General features: G+C 43.0%; 3 protein-coding genes across 3 annotated transcripts in view; 2 read left to right on the top strand and 1 right to left on the bottom strand. All coding sequences in view use genetic code 11, as the record gives it.

The window, feature by feature from the left end:
* The window catches only part of EGR_05525 (DNA damage-binding protein), a gene marked incomplete at both ends in the record, with an annotated part of 7,905 nt that extends 6,626 nt beyond the window's left edge, over positions 1 to 1,279 (top strand). Inside the window, 3 exons of the mRNA XM_024494774.1 lie at positions 86 to 536; positions 607 to 926; positions 1,160 to 1,279. Of these exons, the coding sequence (XP_024350822.1) occupies positions 86 to 536; positions 607 to 926; positions 1,160 to 1,279 (891 nt within the window). The remainder of the gene's footprint in view (positions 1 to 85; positions 537 to 606; positions 927 to 1,159) is intronic.
* Positions 1,280 to 2,828: 1,549 nt separating this feature from the next.
* Positions 2,829 to 9,609, bottom strand: EGR_05524 (Paramyosin; the record flags this gene model as incomplete). The annotated part of the gene is made up of 14 exons (XM_024494773.1): positions 2,829 to 3,026; positions 3,107 to 3,313; positions 3,389 to 3,589; positions 3,666 to 4,155; positions 4,388 to 4,628; positions 5,027 to 5,243; positions 5,479 to 5,611; positions 5,718 to 5,914; positions 5,989 to 6,234; positions 6,693 to 6,771; positions 7,177 to 7,343; positions 8,162 to 8,248; positions 8,517 to 8,573; positions 9,451 to 9,609. The coding sequence occupies 14 exons, from the start codon at positions 9,607 to 9,609 to the stop codon at positions 2,829 to 2,831; spliced, it is 2,679 nt and encodes an 892-aa protein (XP_024350821.1).
* Positions 9,610 to 12,891: 3,282 nt separating this feature from the next.
* EGR_05523 (hypothetical protein) lies at positions 12,892 to 16,420 on the top strand (the record flags this gene model as incomplete). Its single annotated transcript, XM_024494772.1, has 6 exons — positions 12,892 to 12,998; positions 13,044 to 13,116; positions 13,147 to 13,222; positions 13,385 to 13,573; positions 14,797 to 14,860; positions 16,258 to 16,420. 6 exons carry the CDS (start codon positions 12,892 to 12,894, stop codon positions 16,418 to 16,420), a joined length of 672 nt encoding a protein of 223 aa, XP_024350820.1.
* Between the last annotated feature and the right edge of the window lie 5,027 nt (positions 16,421 to 21,447).

Raw genomic sequence — 21,447 nt, 5'->3', positions numbered from 1 at the left:
CTTTTTAGGACTTTAATATCAAAAGTCAATCTAACTTGATTAGCTCTGCAGTTGGTCTTACTGCATATTTTTGGTTACTACATAGATTGGAAGGCATCATTGCCCGCGGTATACCAGTGGAATAGAGATAATCGACGATGAACACTTTCTCTCGGGTGACGCGGACGGGAATATTCATGTGTTGGGACGAAATCTCCCAGGCAATACCGATGAACCCGTGGTTCCGTCACTTCGTGTCACAGAGGCCGCCACCAGTCCTACTCCTGTTACTGTCTCTGTTTCTACGCCCAAACCAATGGCTGACACGCCTGACGTTGCTGGCCCTTGTGACGCAGCTGACAATAGCTCTGCCAGCACAAGCACATCAGCGCCAGAAACAGCGCCGGCACAAGATTCGGAAGAGCAACCAGGAGTTTCACTACAAGCACCGACTCCACAATCTATTGATCTTCCACGATGCCCTTCAAGTGATGGAAAGGCTCTCGTGGATTGCGCCTACATGCATACTGGTGAATCTATCAACGTCTTCGTCAGAGGTAAATGCTCACTTTTTAATCGGAAAAAATAATGTTGGGTTCTCACTCTTTATTTTTTGCATTTCTACAGGCAACATGAACACTCTGGGCGTGGATAGGTGGTCAGCAATAGGCGAAACGCACACCATGTACGGCACGGCGCAGGGATGCTTGGGTCTCGTGGCGCATCTCTCACCCATTCTCTTCGCTTTCCTCAAGGAGGTGGAGTCGCGATTGTCCCGACTAATTGTACCTGTGGGTAATTTTTCACAGGAATCCTGGCGTTCCTGTAAGGATTGTCTGTGGACGGTTAGAGTGGCGCACAATATCATCGATGGAGAGCTGATTGAGAGCTTTCTTGATCTGAGTTTGGACGATAAGAATAAGGTCGTTCAGGGACTGAAAATTCCTGTAAGTGAGAAGGCTTCTAAAATGCCTCTTTATTTTTCCTGGGCCCCTAAACTTTGAAAATTTGTTCCAAAATAATATTATCCTGTGTTTCCTTTTAATGTTTTCGAATTCATGAGGATGCACTAAATTTAGGCTGAAAGTGGTAGGATTTTTCGTGGAAATGCAGTGGACAATTTGAAACCGCATCTTTACCTGTAAGATAAATCCTGTTTTTATTTTTAATGAAACTGTAGGCTTCAATGGAGGATTTCGGGACGGCGGGACTGTCGAAGTTTAACGAGAACGTGGAGACGAAGGACTGCACCGTGAATGACCTGATGCGAGTTGTTGAAGAGCTGGCCGCTCTGCATTGATTGGGCTCTTTTGCTGTTGACAGATGTCCATCCGCTCTATCATGCCTCCCTCCCCCTCTTCCCCATACCTGTGGTTTCAAATAAATGTACTATTTTATTAATGTATCATCCTGACCGTTGGGGGGAGGTTGCAGTTGTGGGAATTGGAGTGAGGGTGTGGCTAGACGCATCCCATCGTGATTCCAACCGAAAGCAAAGCATACGAAGGTTTCCGGGTAGTGGCGTCTGTTACTGAATTTTTTAAGTGACAGAGTACATCCTCATAGACTTATGATCAATTAGGGAAGGAGCAAACGGTGGCGGAGCATAGGTTTCCTATCACGAGGGGGGTCGGCAGGAAAGGCGACAATACGATAGCAAAACACCCGTTTTTTTTACACAAGGTAGTAAGCTTCAGTGACCACTTGATTTAACCTAAGACTTGAATACGGCCGAGCATTTTGAAAGTGTGTGAGGTCAATGAGAAGTTGGTGGAGTAAAGTGTCGAAGGGCCGTTTCTAGCAGCGGCGCTTGGCAATTATTTCCTGAGTGGGCCTTATGCTACTAACCAACTTCAGTAGCACTGATTGCCACTTTAGACATACTGGGGAATTCTTTTGACAAGCATGTTAATCAGGTAGTTCATCAATTTCGCTGGAGTTTTAAAATAAGAGGTTCAATTAGGGACTTTACACCAACTGTAAATACATATTGAATGAAGGGACGGGCGACTTTAATTAAATTGGTGCGGTGGTATCACCATTGAAAAAGCTACTACGAATAAGTCCGCGACAGTGCCGCCACTTTCCGCCAATCACAGCTTTCTGCATTAAGACAAGGATCAGCGCTTCATCAAATGAGTGAAAATACACAATAAACCTCCCTACCATGGTGATTATAGAAATAATATTCCAAGCCACTGACGGTATTAAGTGACATTTTTGACCATCTTACAATAAGGGCATTTACTCCGTAAAAACAGTTACGAGGCGAGACATTGAAACCCAAACAACTCGCGCCCCAATGGCATATCATAGTGGAAACAAAGGGGAGAACAGTACTTTTTTTTTTAAATATTTCTAGTACATAAAACATAATAACTCAAGACTGGTGGTGGCAGCGTTGGTGGCAGAGGAGTTGTTTGTGGTGGCAGCAGAGACGTTCAAATAAACACGAACAGAAATAGGGAGAGGAGTTGGGGCAAACGCGCAGTCGAAAGCAAGAGGCCTCCTGTTTAGGTGGTAGCAGTGGCAGAAAAAACACCCTAGAGTCATCTGTGGCGGCAGGAACACTTCAGGTGAGAGAGAAGTAAGAAGAAAAACGCAAATTGAACCAAGAAAGGAGGAGAGGCAGAGTTGAGAAGAGTAAAGTAGAGAGAGACGGCATAAGGCATGCACAAGAGATGCTCCCTCTCCGTCCCATTTTCTTTCCCCTCCTTCTCCTCCTTTTAAGTAGTATATTGTTGTATGCGGATGTAAGCACCGAAAAGTGTCTGGAGAGGTAGGGGTGGGAGGGGGGCTGGGTTGGATGAAGAGCTGGAGAAGTCACAAGTTCTGGCGTTTGAGGACATCTACATGATACTGGTTGCACGGTTACCACGGGACACGCTGTTTATCTCCCGAACCACTGAAACAGCACGGGAACCGGGTCCACCAATGGTCCTCTTAATGGTGATCGTCCTCTCCGCCATGTCAGCACGATGCTCTGCTTCCTCAATCTGTTGCTGTGCCTTACGGTACTTGCTCATCGTTAACTGAGACACCTCTTCCTATAGCACAGGTATAAAGTTCTTGCATTAGTACCAGTCTATACTCTCATACACCTTAAAACCTAGGTTAAGCCCTATACCTGTTCCTCAAGCTGACGTTTATAGGCCTTCATCTTGATCTGAGTCTTGTCTAGCAGGTCCTGAAGCTCCAAAATCATGCGCTTATCATCCTCGCTCTGTGTCTGCAATTCTTTGAATTGCCGCTCATATTTGCGTGCGCTGGCAAAGGCCTCTTTGGCACGACGAATTTCTCCGTCCAGCTCTGCCTCGAGCTCTCTCACCCGGTTCTAATATTTACAGAGAAAAAAAAGGCATTTATCATTTGCATCGCTTTAAAGTGATGCGGGACGGGGAAATCCAACCTGGAGCTTTTGAACCATACGGCGACCCTCACGGGTAGCGAAAGCCTCGGCCTCCTCCAACTTGACCGTGATCTCACGGATCTCAATCTCAAGTTGCTTACGCAGAGTCTCAGCTCGCTTGTAATTTTCCTGTTCCTGTCGCAGTTCATCAGCCAGACGAAGAACCTCAGCATTCAGGCGGTCAGCCCTATCCTCAGCAGCCTTTAGAATACAGATCCATCTGAGGTTAGCTACTATCAAGAGTTCAAATGACATAATAGCTAAGGATGAGAGATACCTTGCGCGCATTGACGGCTTCATCGAGATCGCCTTGCATGACACCGATATCACCTTCGAGTCGGCGTTTATCATTAGTAAGAGTGTTGACCGACATGGTGAGCTCCGAGATACGTCCATTGGCATCGTTGAGCTCGGACTCGGCATTCTTGCGAGCGCGGTCACTGAGTTCTAGTTGGCTGCGAATCTCTTCCACCTCGGAAGTCAGGGCGATTCTCTTGCGCTCGCTTACCTGCAAGTTGCTCTCTGCAGCCTCACGGGCTCGTCGCTCGTCCTCCAAAGCAGTCTGAAGTTCCTGAACCCGTTGGGCCAGGGCTTTGTTCTCGCGGTTAAGGCTGGCGTTCGCCTTGTTCGCCACGTCTAGTTGCACCTCCAGCTCGCTGATTGTCGCCTCATACTTCTTCTTCAGACGAGACATATCCGACTTGAAGCGAACCTCCATCTCTGAGATGGTGGTGGTTAGCTCCTCAATTGTGCGAGTCGTGCTCTTTCTACAACATTCACGGCACACCACACGACCTCAATTGTAAAACTCAAACTCACATTATCAATTTTTGGTTTCTAAGGCTTAGGATCGGTTGGCGTGCTTATATTCATAAATGCTGAACAACTTTTTAAAGAGCCAAAAAAGTCCAAAATTCGTTGTAAAGTTCAAACTACAACTCTCTTACCTACGTCTATTTATTGAATACCAGTAAAGTAAATTATTTGAGGCTGACTGACCTCAGATTCTCCAATTCCTCATCCTTCTCACGCAGACGCTGTTCCATCTCGGACTTGAGGTGGTTGAGGGCGTTCTGCGAGGCGACGTACTTTACTTCGAGTTCCTTCAATGCCTCCTCGGCGTCGTGGAGAGCAGAGGCGAGGTTGTCGCGCTCCGCCTCCAATTGGCTGCGCAGAGCCTCCAGATCGGTCAGTCGGCGATTCGCATCACGAAGGGCAGATTTCGTCTCCTTCAGTTGGTCTGTAGACGGTTGTAAGGGGAAAAAGGTGTATAAAACTAGATAGTTATTTGGTTATTCTATATTGAGACAATTATCAACCCAAGCTCTAAGTGGCCTCAATGGTTTTTTTGATGCCTGAATAGGACAACAATCCTTAAATCTTCGTTTTAAACTAAATATATTACTGTGATCTTTACGGAGAACACTAGAATAACTTCATTTCTACGCTTGGATATGCGATCTGGCCATTCGCCTGTCTACACTTTGAACAAGTATTTTGGGTGAGTTCTCTCCTCTGCCTTGATCTTTTTCGATCGAGAACGTGAACAGGAATGGATTTAGAGGAATCTCAAAAAGTTATGCATTTTTCACTATCATAATTTCCATCAAAGAATTACGATTTATGAGCAAAACGTACCACCAAGTTGGCGATTCTCACGGTCAAGATTGGCAATACGATCGGTGAGGTCGCCGACCTGGCCCTTGAGGCGCATATTGTCCCCCTCCAGGGCGTTGTTGGCCGAGTTGAGGGTGTTGATTTCCACCGTCATCTCGTCTACTCGACGCTGCAGTTCATTGGCCAGATTCTCCGCCTGCTTCGCCCGATGCGTCAACTCTCCATTCTCTGCTGCCAGCTGTTGAGGGATTTTCAGGTCGAAAAAAGTAGGCAAGATTAGAATCATAGAATCGAGGCCTTATAAGAGGAAACAATTCAAGCCTAACACTACTTGCAACGCTTACCGCGCAATTATACTATGTCAAAAGCAAAAAACCCTGTAAGCTTATATTTAATTCACCTAGTGAATTAAGGTTTTTGCAATTGTTTCTTTAAGATTTCAATCCATTTCAAATGGCTTTATGGAAACCTACCGCCTCGTTCTCGGCCTGTAGATCCTTGATTTCAATTGTCAGCTTAACTTTGGTCTTCTCAAGATTGTTGGCACGAGTGCGCTCATGTTCAGCAATATCCTCCAATTCAGTAATGCGAACAGTCAGCTTGCGTCTACAAGGAGGTAGCGCTGAAAATTATCTTCAAGCTATTTTCAATTACCAGAAGAAAGTGAGTACAAAGTTAGGCAAGAGAGGAAGAAAAATGAAGAGGCACTTACTTAAGCTCTTCAAACTCCTCAGTCTTGGCCATGAGTTCTCTCTCCAAACGAGTCTTAAGGGCAGCCATATCAGCGTTGAATTTGGCGACTTGGTTGCGCAGATTTCCAGCTGCCTCGGCTTCCTCCTCGTAGCGTGCTTGCAGATTATCATAGTCCATTTGTAGACTCGACAACTGGGTTTGAAGGTTTAGACGATTCTACAGGACCAAGCAAGACAATAGAAGGATGTGAATCGTAATTTTCAAATGTCAACGTATGGACTGCCAATTACGCGTGCATCCTCATCCATGGCGCGTTTAAGATCGTCAAGCTGGCCTTCGAGGACAGACTTTGTCTTGGAGAAGTTGACAACTTGTGCCTCGTACTCCTGGTTCACACGAACCAATTCGAAGTTTTCTGCGGCTAAACGCGACTTAGCCGAATTAACGTCGGCCATTTGGCGTTGAAGATCGTCGGTCAGCGCCTTCAAGCGCGTTAGCTGACTATCCAAGCCCTCCAATTTGCTCTCCGCCGAGGCCTAAAACCGAGGTGCCAACAATAGCAGTGCATCAAATCTGTTTAAGCAGTAATACAACGGGCGAAATAGTACCCGCAAAGGTCAGACTCCTGAATCTTGCATTCTTCAGCTTTAGGTCTTTAGTTGTAGAAATTTCTGAATTGATATGCAAAACAACAGTTGTTTAAATATTGACTTGTTTCAGTTTCACTTGTGCGGCATGAAATTCCGTTACTATTCCCCTGATCATTCAAGACGCTGATGATGAAGCTACTTCCAAACTCGTTCAACGCCTTGAAAGACGAATTGGCGCCATAATACCCATTAACTACAGTTGTACTTTTCACCATGAATTACAGTAGCATTAGAAGTGGGTTTGGCTATGCTTTCTGTTTAATTAAAGAGGAATTAAATGGTACCTTGAGATCGACTTACTTTCGTTCAAGAGGAAAATTTTACACAAAAGGAAGGAAAATTACCTTGGCCTTAAGGGCACCATCAAGTTGACCAAGAACGTTGTCGATTTCAAGCATGAGTTGGCTCTTGTCCTTCTCCGCCCTAAAAAAATCAGAATTTACCAGCTGTAGTAATTCATGTCCCGTTTCATATCTGGCTACGCAGAAATTCCCCATCTCTACCCCGGTAGCGTGTAGTTCTGTTAACACTACCCATGTCAGTGGCCCCTCAGCCCCATTACACATTAGTGTTAGAGCTCCTTCCGGATTAGTGGGTTTTATATCTTCAAAAACACTCGGAAACCTTAAAAAACATCGTTCAGCGCATTTGCGAATAGTCAGCAATACTTTCACTGCAGCTTCTGGATGATGAATGGACAAATTAATGCTAGAGATTAAGCCCCAACTCGCTCAACTCCAGGATGTGAGCCCACATCGCTTTCATAGATCAAAATTCTTGGTTACTGCCTTGAAGGATCCCTGGCAGGGAGTGGAAAGAAAGGCTTACCTGCCCTTCTGCTTCTGAAGATTCTCAACTTCGCTGGAGATCTCGGAGATCATGGTGTTGTGCTTGCGGCGCAGAGTGGCCTCGGCAGTTTCAAAAGCAGCGTTGGCGTTCTCCAGATCCTTACGCAGCTTCGCAATCTCCATATCCTTACGGCGAATGGCATCTTGCTGCAGGACATTGGAGGAAAAAAACAGGTTCAGAGAACGCTTTCTACATAGCTTACAGCCTATCCATTGATCTATCACTGGAAGGACAAGGCTCAAAATGAAGAACCTCATCCTCACATTGCGAGTGGAACTTTAGTAAAATGTCGGTAGGATAGATTGGACAGGATCCCCCCTACTGCTCCGAATTACCACGTCCAATTTCAATTTCAACGCTCTGACATACTTGTAGAGGTATTACCAAGACTGGAAGATAATGAGTTCAAAGCAATCTGAAATTCTGGACTTAACAAAGACTAAACAAAGTAATTTGATCAGTTCTAGAACCCCATTCTTATTCCAATCCCTAAGAAGCTAGCAAGGACTGCCCATGGTAACTATTTTCCATATATTCAGGTCACCCACCGAGTCCACACCTAATTCCCTCGTCAATGAATTTCCAAGATGCACATCTGCACCCATCGTGCTCCTAATAATCAGCCCATCCTGTGTGTCTGAAAACATTTCCACCTTTATGGATGTTTTGGCAGTGCACACAACATCGTGCAAAACTCGCCCGAATGTGGCAGTGTTTGATCATGCGCACTTTCATAGGCTGTCCCGTATGCGCAGGCATTCATATTAGCTGCCTGGACTGAGGCAAATGTTGCAAAACTAAGTACAGGCCTTTTGCTCACCCAAACAAGGCATTGGATTTAACTTAGTACTACTAACAGCTAAACGACCTTGAAACTTGGTTTATACTAAGTTATGATCAAATAAATGGGATATCACATATTACATGAATTTTTGTTTTAAAACTTTTAATTCGCCCAACTTACAGTCTGAGAGGAAGTACCACTCAACTCGTCAAGGCGCTCAGTCATGGTGTCCAACTGAATACTCAGCTCGTTGGCATTGCGTTCAGACTTGGAGGAGAAAAAAATAAATGAATTCGATGTGCCACCAAGCACGAGCTTATGCCTGTCTACTAGTGCTTATTCCAAAGGTAATGTATACTTGCTAAAGCCTATCAGTGTCCATTTATTCGCATAAAAAGCCAAGTGGATGGTATCTTGAAGCCACGGTAAAAAATATGGGGGTAGGTCGTGAATTTTTTGATGGCTTTCCGGACCCGTTCATATCACATGTAACCAAATCCCAGTAAAACTATCAATGACAAGCGAAAGTTCATACCCGGACACGTGCATCTCGTTCGAGATCGAGCAAGTCCTCCAATTCTCGTACGCGACTCTTAAGGAAAAAGAGTGGAATAAACTCGGCATATTGTACCATAAAATCATCACTCCCAAGTTTTATTACACATTTTGGAGCCTTGTGTTACCGGCTACTGTGAGATCTTGTGGCTCTTAAGAATAGTAAACGAAATAAATTTGGTCTCTCGGATCAGGCGATTTGATTTCGTTTTTAGAATAAAGTGGTTATAAATAATGCGTTGCGTTAGGTCGGAATGGCAGTAACTAATCGGTAATTAGGCCGGTTGGGTGTCCATAATCCCATGTTGTCTACATTTGGTTGTCATTATTTCACATTGCCAGACTAGTTATTATTCTGAGTATCCAAAATCACGAAGAAAACGAGCTGCTAGACACGTGGAATTAAGGTGCCGTTATCTTGCGTTTAAAGTCGGTTAGTGCGCAAAGGATTTTTAAAGCACAAGTATGTGTGAGATGAAAGATGTGGTAATGTCGTACCTCAAGTCGCACAGTACTTGGAGAAGTTCCACGTATGATGGTGCGAGAAATCTTGACGTGTGATTCAGACATATCTTCGTCTCTAATAGGTCCCGTTTTTGTGGTGTATCAGCGCAAATGCGCAACAGATCAGTTGTGTGCGTGGAGTAGATTCGAAAATCAGAAAAGGCACCAAATTCTCAATTCACTGCGACCGCTTAGAAAACTCCTTTTCCAGTTGAAGCAGTCACAGGGATAATTCGAAAGTGATACACGGTTCGAGTCTAGTGGAAGAGCACAAACCGTTGCAGAGGGAGCAAAAGTTGGAGAGCGAGAACGAGTCCTGGATGAAGTGTGGTGGCGTGCACGTCTGCCTGTTTGCCCGAACGCGTACAATCTGCCCGTTAGCTGGGCCAATACTAGAGTTTATCAGAAACCGGCGTTCCTCTCCCATTGGCCAATCGCTCCAAAACACTGCCCGTTCTACTGCCAATCGATAAAACCGCACCCACGATCACACCGCGCAGCGCTGCTGCGCGTTCCGGCATGCACAACCGTGACACCGCGGGGCAATCGATGGGTAGCTCGTCGCCCATTGGTCACCCAATGGCTGTGCGCGAAAGACCCGAGTATACACACTTGCACACCCACCCAGTGCCATCACTGTGTTATATAGCACTTCGGAGGGATGCCCCCCAGCCCCTTAAATGCCATTATTTCTAGCATGCATGCAGATGGCTTCTAAAAACGGTCGACCGGGAGGGTTGGCCTTTGGGAGTTGGCGATCGAAGTGGACCATCAAATGAAGTGTACGTACATTAAGATGACCTACGTACTTGGCGTCTAAAGCACCATTCCCTCCATTCTAACCTAAATCACACTTGCTGCGACTGTATGAAGAGGGCTTGTAATGTTACATTTAGAAGCAGGATGTAACTGTGTTTCATTTTGCTTATGCGGCACTTTTGCTTATTCATCCACTGACCTCAATCCGCGTCGTTTTTCCACCTTAAAGAACGTTAAACTACGCTTGCTGCTGCTGCTGCTGTCAACTTCACTTGAAGTAGGACTTTCTGTAACTTTTTGGGGATTACACAATGAAAACAAAAGAATTGCATTCAAAGGGGAAATAATCCCTTGTACTGGTAGTGAAACTTGTTGAGTGCCATATTTTTAGCAATTAAAGCAGTGGAAGGTGGTAAAAGAAGCTAACAGTCGTAGTGACAATGACACCTATTCGGGTTGAAGTTGTTGCGGCCAAATAGAAGTGAAGTATAAGATGTAACAACTTTTATGGTGCCAAGAGGAGAGAATGGACCGATTTACTCCAAATGAATGCATTTACAGTTGACTAGTTAGCTGGCACGAAAAGTACAGCATTGAAATTAGCCGCGCACTTAAGGTAATCTCTAATAATTGGGCAAAAAGTCCGCTTAATTTTCCCCTCTTTCCCCAATCCCCCCTCCGAAATTACTGCTACTCTTCGGGGCATGAAGCAGTATACCTTGATGCAAAGAGGCCTCAAAGAAGGACAGAATGCTCTGGTAATTTGCCGCCCAGCACCAAAAAAGTCAGTCATTTCTTTGATCTCGATCAGCTATGGAGGGCATGTGGTTAGGGAAACTCGTTCCAGATGAGGAACAGCTGGCACATGGATCAACCTGCCAGATGCTGTCACTAGTAAAGTGGGATGGCGAAAGCCTGGTTCTTAAGGCTCATTTACATGCCTCATTAACAGGAACTTAAAAGCGTTTATAAGTTAGTGTAAATAAAGTCAGTTAATTAACTTGGCATAAAACAATGAAATTAATTAAAAGATTAGGTCAAAATGCGAAGTAAATGTGCGATAATTTTAAGGACGAGAGGGAGATTTGTCTGAGGGTCCCGATTTTAACAAAACCTTGATATTTCCTATGAAAAGGCGATGTTAAGGTTTATGCATGTTACATATCCCTCACGGAGATTTAAGCACTTTTAAAACTATTTAAAAAAATAAACATTTAAGGGGGTAGATCAGGTAAGAATAGATTTAAAGAAAAACCTACAACGTAAGCAACATCGAATCGTTCAAACACCATTAGGGAAGTATGGTGAAGTTTTCAACAAACAAATCTTTTTTCTTAATATTATTCCAATGAACATTATCCATTTCTTGTACAATTTAAACTCCACTATTTCATGTAAACGAGGTATTGTATAAACGAGAGATACGCTCCATCTCCTGTCCTGAAAGGCACTTAACAGTGACTAGGTTTGCTTAACCCTTGTCTACCTTTCAACTACTGAATTTACGCAATTTATTTTGGGTAGCAGGGATGTTAAATGGAACATCCTTCGTGTCCTCATCTACTCTACTGGCCCAAGAAACGCCTAAATCGTATGCAGAGGACTCTGTTCCGCTAAAGTTGAATGCATTATTCATCCCCCCTAACCTGTCAAACTGTCAACGAGGAAAGCTATTTTATAGATGTACTTTTTTCTGGGAAAGTAAAAATGGCAATGGCCTACGTCTTTATAATTATATTTACTGAAATATGCTCAATTTTTAATATTTTGGCTGCATTTGAATCATTATTTATTCAGTGGAATTTTTCTCATCCATAGCATCAACTACAGTGGTCGTCCTTTTTGGAAACTATGTTGGGGGAAGGGGGAATGTGTTGACCATCGCGTATGTCCATCATTGCCTAAAAGACGAGTCTTTTACCGAGAAATGGGACCTAAAATGGAATCAAGAAGATACGATACCACTCCTGTTTCACCTTGCCACTTTGCTTCCACTTCAGTGCTGTAGAACCATATCTACTGTCTAGGCTCTCTCTAGCTAGTAGAGAGGTGGAAGAGGTGTTGCCTGTTCATTTCATTGGCATCTTCACACAGGTATCGTGGATGCTCCATAATGTATTTGTTAAGATGGCTCTGGGCCACGGCTTGTGTCACTTCAGTTGTTAGCACTGTTTCCACTGTTGTATTTGCCGGAGGTAGACGTCATTTTTGGACTTTGCATTAAGGCCGTCACAGGTTTTCCCATTAGCAGCATGTGATCTTCTTCCGTCACATTAAGGTTTAGCGCCCAGTTATAGCAACCAGGGTGGCTTTCCTTTGGGACTGGGTTCACCTTCCACTGCCACCGATGTAGCAGCCTTGGCCTTCCCTGAAGACGAAAGAAGACAGAAAACGCTTTGCCGATGTAGAGGAGGGGTGGGTGCTACTGGCATGGTTCAAAGGCCATGGCACTGAGTGGAAGTACAATGTTGATGCCTCAAATGCTCTAGCGACCGAAATGGAGAGTTGGACAAACAATCAGGGTATTAAAGTTACACTTTTTACGCCCTTCGAATGGTTTCGCAATACCAGTACGTAATTATGGTATTACTGACTGTACAGAAGTGGCATACTCACCATTTCATGAGTCCCGAAACGTGAATTATATCAGTGAATATACGAGTTAAGAACTTGTGGGGTCTAAAGGATCCTAGGGACCCACTTTATGGTTCTATGATGACAACTAGAACTACATAAGCTCACCTGTGTTAAGATTCGCCATAGATTTTTAGCCAATAACTACGCAACTGTTTTACTATGGCGAAACTGAGGGTTACTCATTAGTTAAAACTGACAATAAAACGGTATCCCATAGCATAAATAGGTCGTAGAGAAGGCCTTCTGCTAATCCCTTAACCGTACACACTTATAAGGTGGGTGAAGAAGTAAGGAGAAAACTCGTGAATTTTGGGACCTCTTGGTGGACATTGCCCTACAAACGAATGATGAATCAGGGCGGAAGGGGTTGCGCATTCGTGTGAAAGAAAAGATAAACAACCTTAATTTGTTTCCCGTAGGCTAGTCGCACAAGAACCCATAACGAAGGGTGTGCTATGATACTTTATTTTGCCCCAAGAAGAAGGCAAAATTTTAATTGTGAAGCAATGTGGATTTATGAACGTAACTTTTTACAATTGGTGTGGGTTCGAACTCTTCTGGTGTAAGTGCGTTGAAGCCTCAATAGTTCTTTATCAATATGAAATAGGTTAGGCTTCCTTTTTTTCGCCAAGACGATTTTTCGTCGGAATTTGTCGAAGCCTTTTCTTATACTAAAGTCAGTTAGAGTCTCTTCTCTTTTCTTGCAATAGGAGCACAAAAATCTGAATTACCTCTATAGTTGCTTATTAGTAAAAAATCTCCAGAACTTAGTAGCAGAAATAATTCGTAAGTAAAGTTTGGTTAATTTTTATGTATACACTTTCTCGTGAGGAGAGTGACATAAACATTTTGCCTTATCGTTCTTTGTTCAACAATTCAAGTGCTGTGGTAATTGGCTTAAGTCCGCAAACTTTGTCACCTTACTATCTCTCGAAAACACCATTTTAGTTAATTTTTCGGAAAACTACTTCAATTCTGTATGTGATTTCTATTTATGCTTTATTACTAAACCAAGCCTTATTCGGGGGGAGAAATTAAAACGTGTTTTGCGCATGAATACGTTCAATGAGGAGGCACGAAAACGACTTGTTAAAAAGTATTTTTCGTGGTTAGTAAAAGTGAAGATTGGTCCAAGAAGTATTGTAGCTTCACCCGACTTTCCTAAAGACAAAAGAAGGCATAATACTTGAGCAGAATATGTACTACCGACGTAATGAAGGGCTGGAGGCTACTGGCATAGCCTAGATTCCATGCCGTTTAGAGGCAGTACAAGAGCGGAACATTAGGTGCCAGCAAAACCAAAACTAGGAATTAAAAAATAGTTGTGCCATTACAGACTCTCTCTCCTTTTAAGGGCCATCCCCGGCGCTATCCTTAGAAAGCCTTCCGAGTGGACCATCACAACACAGTCGGTGCTGGAGGTAAAGACACGCAAAAATCAACCGCGCCAGTCGTTGAATTCCTTTGCGACTGAAAGAGTATTCGACTACAATGTTACTGACCCGTCTTGACATTTTCACTGGATTTGAGGTTTTACCTATTTGACGGCTGCATTGATGGAAGGGAAAATATGTTGGCCATGAGGCATGTCCATCACTAGCAGTAAGAAGACTGCCATAAAAGCAGCCATTTAATAGAGAACGAGATTTAAATGGTTTTGTGGGTGAAAGATTCCGCATCTTTTCCTCCTTGCCACTTTACTTTCACTTCAGTGCTGCCCAGCCACATTTATCTGTTTCGTTGAGCTAGAGGAAGGAGGAGGAGGTGTCGTATGCTCACTTCAATAACATCTTTATGCAGTTACGGTAAACAGCTCCGTAAAGAAAATGTCCCTGTGGTTTACGGCTTCGGTTGGTGTCTTTTCAGTTATCAGTAACTTTCCTTCAGAGCACGGGACTGTGGTAGTTGTCGAGCGTGGATGTCATTTTCAACCTTCTGTTGTGGGTCATCACAATTTTCCCCATCCTCAACGTACGTGCTCCTTCCGTCACATTTAAGTTTAGTATTTAGATAAGAAAATCAGGGTAGGTGTTTTTTAGGATTCACTTTCCACTGCCACTATTACCATACCCTAAGACTTCCCTAAGGGCCAAAGCAGGCATAATACTAGGGCAGAAAATGTATTGCCAAAGTACAGATGGGGTGGGAGGAGGCAACTGGCATGGCCATAAGCCCATAGGTCATGCAGCCGGACAAACGTTTAATGGTTGTGCCCTTTAGTTCCAGCGTGACTGGAGTGAAGAGTTAAGCAATGAAACTTAACACATACATCTTTACATTTATGCTTAAAGATATTTGCCCAATTTCCGATATTTTGAGCACATATTAATAATTACTTATTTAGTGAATTTTTTTCTTAGCTGCCTTTTCCATCTATAAGCACTTACCTAGCGCCATTCTCATTGGTCACGAGTTATGGACATGGTAAGGTCTTACGTCTTGTTAAAAAAAGGCTTGTAAAGTGAACCTGAATGCGTGTTGGGGTCTTGTGCCCACGGAGCTTCAAATCACACCGCTGTCCACATTCCCAGGCCCCAGTACTTTGACACCTAGAAAGAGATTTTAAATCTTGGTAATCCCCATTTAAATAACTTTTAGTCTCTGTTAAATACAATATTACATAAAAACCCAAATATGTAGGAATTCAAATTTTGAATAGTTCAAGATTTATGCAAAGCTCAGCTAAAACTTTTGTGAGGCTCTTTCTAAAAACCTTCTTTAACGGGTAGAATTGGTGTCCAAAATATCCAGGCGTTCCTATTTGTGAGTAGAAATGTCCTCATTAGGACTATCCATATAAAAAACCTCTTCTATTTTTGAAAAATTTAGGTAACAAACGAAGGAGAGTCATGCTACTACGGTTCTCCTCATTATCTTCATATCAATACTCGGTTCATTCCACTTATGACACAAAACATTGGTCTGGATTGCGCACTTATTAAGATAGTAAGGGGTCTAAATAGGATTTATTAACTGGGAAAACTCATTAACAATTTACCTTCGAGGATCACTTATCAAGACAATCGTAACTTCCGAAGTAAGGACGTTAGCAATATCCACAACTAATGGGGAGTATGCAAGGAATCAAAACCATTTAACGGAAAACCTTGTCCTTCCATCTCTCACTTTAAATGATGCGAAAAATTTTGAATCAGCTAGCAAAACAGGATGACACAGTTATCCACACGTTGGGTGGGGGGAGGGGAGGGACAGGGAGAGGGCATGCATTTAGGGAGGAAGAATTCCTGGCATCCTGACGGGTGGGCGATTGGAATTCCAAGGTCGAGGATAATTTCCCACTGGCTCTTTGCCATCGCAGCGACTTAGGCTTCCCTCCAGAATCAACGATCAGGTCGGACCTAAAGAAGTGGCTTTACTACTGAAAAATACACAAATGCCAACAGGACAGGATATAGCAAAGGCGTATTGAGTTAGTAAGGAATCAATCTGTTATCCAGTTAACAAAATTCTAAAAAGAGCGTCGAAGAAGTAGATTTTAGGTAAATGAAGTCGAAGTTAGTTCTGAACGGTAAAATCTAAAATCCACTTGCATATTGGGCAACCTAAGTAGAGTGTGAATTGCTCAAACATTTCTTCCACTAGAGGAAGCGTTTACTAAACTACTAATGAAGTGGTTCACTGACGTCTTAATTGCAGAGGAGGAAGGTCAAGCGGTAATATAGAGTTAAGGGAATGCGTTAAATGTTTTAGCCAAGGGTGACGGTCCAAATGTCGGAGCTTAACGAGGTCACGATGGTTATTTGAAAGAGCCAAGGGCAATGATAACCCTCGCTGAATGAACTTTAGGTCAAACACATTAGCTTGATGCAAAATTTAAGGATCAGAGAAGAAGTGACACTGGAACTTTTTCGCTGTCACGATATGAAGGTAATAAATGGTGATCAACTAGAAGATTTTGCATTAATTCAGAATTTTCCTATCATAAGAAAATTACACAGAAAGTGTTTAATAATTGAACCATAGAGACACATCAGTTTAAAGACTAAACCTGGTCCGGATCTTGGTATCAGCTACGTTATTGGAAGCAGAAGTGCCTCAGCTTACAGGACCTTGGCCATATGGAACACATGGGACTTCGATATGGGTTGGAGTCGGCATCTGGAGATTGGAGACACAGACTACGGTAACTCACATTGAAACCACATGGATAACCAGGCAATTTCGTTGGGGGCGCCTTAGTAGTTTGCCACATGTTTATCATTTCCAGAAAAGGGATGATCTAGGATAATGCGTTGATTGCTTCTTGATGTGTTTTAAGCGTACGATTCACCAACAAATTTGCAAGCGTCCATCTTAAAAACACACAGATTAACAGTTTTCTTAAACCCAGTGGTCCTACATGTTTACTATTAGCTCTCATAAGATGGCATTTGTCTCAGTTTTGAAAGGCTTAACGAGCATAAACCGGGTTGAATACTTCCATGCTACACATTGCAAGTCTGTAATACCAAAATTCACAATACACTAGAATGTGTCTCCTGATAATCAACTTAAAGGTCATTTAGACTGGGTAAAATATAACGTCCTCAACCATTCCCACTGCCCATCCTTTCACAAAGTGACATTCTGCGGTGAAAAAGGAGACATTTTTCGACACAAAGGTTTACCTTATATTGGCTTGGAAGTGCCTGCGTCGGAAATAATTTTGACAAAAATGCGAAATTGCCCACGGATAAGAAGTAAAGAAGTGGATTAGTAGCTAAACGACAGCCTTGTGTTTCCAGTGAAAAGGAATCTTCCCGTCATGAATGTAAAATTGACAGTCTGAATGACACGAATGAATGCTCTGGGCACTCTTCTTGTTGCAATAAATAAGGCGGACACATCGCTGTAAGCAGTCACCATTATGACAACACTCGTTATCTAAAACGCCATGGTACACCGACAGCCTTAACGTTTGCTAAACACTGTCTTGCTAACATTCGATAAGGCAGGAATTAGCTGTAGATTGACCTTTGATCCTAATCAAAGAATGGCCAAGTAGTGACTAAGTTGTGTTTACTGTGGAGGAGTAACTTGGCATTGCTCATATCCTTAGAGTGGGAGGCCTACATTAGAGCACCCAAAGAGATGAATGTCCTGCCACGAAGCTTGTTAATGACAACGTTTGACTGATCTATATAAGGTGTATCACAGATTGCCATTTGCGTAAGTTGCACGTTTGGATATCTAGATTCTGCCACCTCGCCATGTTTTTAGTTGTTGCCCTCGAGTTATAGCTCCTCATTTATGTCATTACAGTTCAACAGCCCTTTTGTGTCAACAATAAACCTTCTCCTCTAATATGCCGTATTTCTTTTTCCGGAATGACAAGGACCAGCATCGGTACTGTAGAAACTGATCTCCTATACAAAAGAATTGCTTGTCTAAGGTTTCATTGCAATGCTGCAATAAAAAGAACTTCTAAAAGTGATTTAGCGATTTCCTCAAACGCCTTCATTCTAGGCCATGAAGAAGGATTATCGCGCATCTTAACACAGTGACATTATACTTACCTTAGCAGGCCTATCCGCATAATATGCAAGGAATTTTCCATTCCTAACCTAAGACTTTATTGTGTTGTAGCGGTCCTGGACTTTCCTAAAGACGAAAAAAGCCATAATACTCTTGGGAAGGGGGAAATTGTTTTGGCGGCGTGGAGAGGGGCTGGGGGGAGGGCTACTGACATAGTGCAAAGGTCATGCCGATCAGCGAAAATACAAGCACAAAGTCTTTAATGACCCCGAAACCAAAGTAAAGATGCAAACAAACAACTAAATGGTTATAGTACATTCCAATGAACAGATATAATAAGCTGGCATTATAGAGAACTGACTGTTGCATGGCTTGAATAATGAAGAATCGCAGCAAAAAGTGAGTCTTTTGGCACAGTGAAAATTTGAAACTATTAGCTACATTCATATTTCCTGCTAATGCAATCTTTGAGATATCAAACAGTTTTTTGCACAATTTTCCCTAAGGTAACGAAAAAAGATTTGTGTTTTTAAATTTTGCCCAAGTAATAAACAAGACCTGCAAATGACATTATTTTCGATGGCAGTAAATCATGTCTGCAGAATGTGTTTCCGTGGGCAAAAGTTCAAAGACTTGGGATTTTTGTGCAAAAATGACTAAGAGGCGAAATCCTGTCAGCAGTTCCCTATACAACATTCGTGTAACAGAATGCATCTTCATACTTTGATGATTTGCCTAACTCTTCGTTTTGGTTTTGTGGACGCTGAAGGTCCCGCGATTATATGTCCCCCGGGCGACAGGGTCTCCGGACCATGCCAGTAGCCTCCATCTCCTATGTAATTTTGGCATTACGTATTTCGCTTTATTATCAAATCTTCCTTGGCGGCAGCGAAAGATAAGCCCGATCCCAAACGACAGCTACCCTGATTTCTATTACTGACAGTTAAACATTAACAAGATGGAAGAAGGATACATGGTGCGAAAGGGAGAATCTGTGACGGCTCGACAGATTGGCTGATAAGGACTTTCACCTTCGTCAACTACTTCAGTCTTCCGTCCTGCAAGAATGCTGTTAACAAATGGAGCTACACTAGACGTAAACCAACTGTCTACGGCACCTGTATGAAAATGTTAATGAAGTGAACAGGGAATGCCTCCTCCACCTCCCACTAACTGGATGGAACCCATACAGAAAGATATGGCTGGGCAGCACTGGAGTGAGAACGAAGTGGAAAGAAGAAACAGACGCGTGACCCCACCCCCACGAAACTATTCTAACCTTGTCCCTACTGGGTGGTTTTGGGCCAGTGTTTTTGGGACCAGCATAAACATACATGGTAGTCTGCACATTTTCCAACCCCAATACAGTTCCCAAACAAGATAGAACTCCAAATTCAGTAGAATTGTCAGTCGCACGCGGTTGGTTCGTGACTTATTTTCATCACTGTGCTACTACGGTATAATGGCCGACATTGAAGGTACCAAATGTAGGGCTGCGGACAACGCTCATAAGGAGGTAGATGGCTGTGTAATATTTCGATTAATTGCTCAACTCTCTTGGTTTTGCGGGCACTTAAGGCTTCCTGATTGTACATTTGCTGGGGGAGGCACAGGCCCCGGGCCATACCAGTCACCCCCAGTTCCTCTGTACGTTGATAATGCATATTCTGCCCCTGATTTATGCCTTGAATCGTATTCAGGGAAGTCTTGAGGCACCAGAATACTCTTAAGCAATGTACATGGCTTTAGATGCCTCATTTAAGGTATCAAAATATGCAATGGGGAAGAAATGGTTGGGTTTATTAAAAGTCAGGTATCAAACGTGCCCGTAATACACTATCCATGCTAGGTGAAATCTAAACTTTCTCTGCAAAAATTTAGCCTTTACTATGTATTAAAAGAGTATTAGGTGCGAATTTTCGGATAAAGTCATCCATTTTTAAATGGACTTCAATAATAAAAGCAGAGGAGATAACGACAACAACAATAAAATAGGGAGTTGATACAGGGTTACTGATAAAGAAAGACGATTAAATAAGGTTAATTAACTTGCAAGACACACACTAGTAGTAGGGTGCAGAATTTGAAACAAAACCGTAAGAACGGGTACCATTGTAAAGGAAAGCCCTTAATTAACCCATAGGAGGGTTGGGAGAGTATTGATATTGTCGGAGGACCTGTAGAGACGGAACTGTCTATGCGGTCAAATCATTTCACTGCTATATGCTACAATGGGGGCTGCATTGACAAAATTCTCTACTCTTTCAGACCAGCTCGAGCTATGGGTTTTGGTCCAAGACAGCAGGTAAATCTACTTTGGATAACGAACCTCTAGCCGGTTCTTCTCAATGCATCGCACGAATAAACCTAAATTATTAAGCCATATAATTTCCAAAACGCTGAGTGAAGTCGGAATTCTGTAGAATGCGTGGAATGACAACGAAGTAGGCAATTGGGTTAGCTCCACGTAAAGCCATGAATCACACGAAACACTGTGCCTTCAAATGTAAAGGAGGCGAAATTGTTTCTGCTCCTCGCTAAACAGTCGTCAAATAATATCATTATTATTCGCCTATAGAAAACTCAATACTGTATTGTACTCTGCATGAAGCACTTCCATGATGACTAGTTATTATAACTGTTGCGAGAAATACTTGAAAAAAGCCGAGCCTAGAAGATTTGAGAAGTTAAATTATATTTATCTGAGCATATTGACTCAAAATACGTCTAAAGCAAAGCCGACAACAGTATCAGTCAGAATTGCTGGGAAAGCTGGACGTAATTATTGAATGATCTCTGGGTGGTAAGAATCGAAACGCGCATTAATGAAAGCCCACTCGACCATTTCCAGATAAGGTATTAAAGGCGGAATTCACCCATACTGAAATCTGCCTCATCTGACTAATTGGTATTAAGTTTTGGTTTCGAAGACGCTTAAGACTCCGCTTCTGCACTTCTGCTGGGCGCCATGTCCGACTAGCCAGGTGGGTAATCCCCCATCCATTGTGCATGTCGGCAATATACATTCTACTTAGTATCACCTCTTTTTTCGTCTTTAGGGAAGTCGCGGGGTGCTACACCTTAACAAAATCATTTTCGTACAGCAATGCTTATATTGGTACCTTCTAAGTACAACTAAAAATTGCTATTGGACGGTAAGTATGGTTTACTAAATTAAAAATTACTAAAGAGTGAGATTATAAACCTTACTTAACAGGATGCGTTTATTCTCAGATGCTTGCCAAATGTCCGGTTCTAAAATACCGATACATGTAGAACAACTGCTACACAATTCCTTTTGGCTCAACATTCCAGAGAGAGGGAGGTAGCACATTCTGTCTAGGTGAAAAGTGCATACGATCTCCTCCACCCATAGACTGATGGTAGGAAATGTAGACACAAGGCCGTCAATATTTGCTTTCAGCTGCCAGGACACCCTAAGGCCCACGCGGGAGCAAACTCATGTAAGACTCGTATGCATGCGGGAATGCATGCAGCGGTGCCATCTATGAACACACACACACACACACACACAC

The sequence above is a fragment of the Echinococcus granulosus genome (genome assembly GCF_000524195.1).
Source record: "Echinococcus granulosus chromosome Unknown EG_S00041, whole genome shotgun sequence".
Classification (NCBI taxonomy): Eukaryota; Metazoa; Platyhelminthes; class Cestoda; order Cyclophyllidea; family Taeniidae; genus Echinococcus; species Echinococcus granulosus.
The sequence above is the reverse complement of the archived record's forward strand: the minus strand, read 5'-3'. Positions and strand labels throughout refer to the sequence as shown.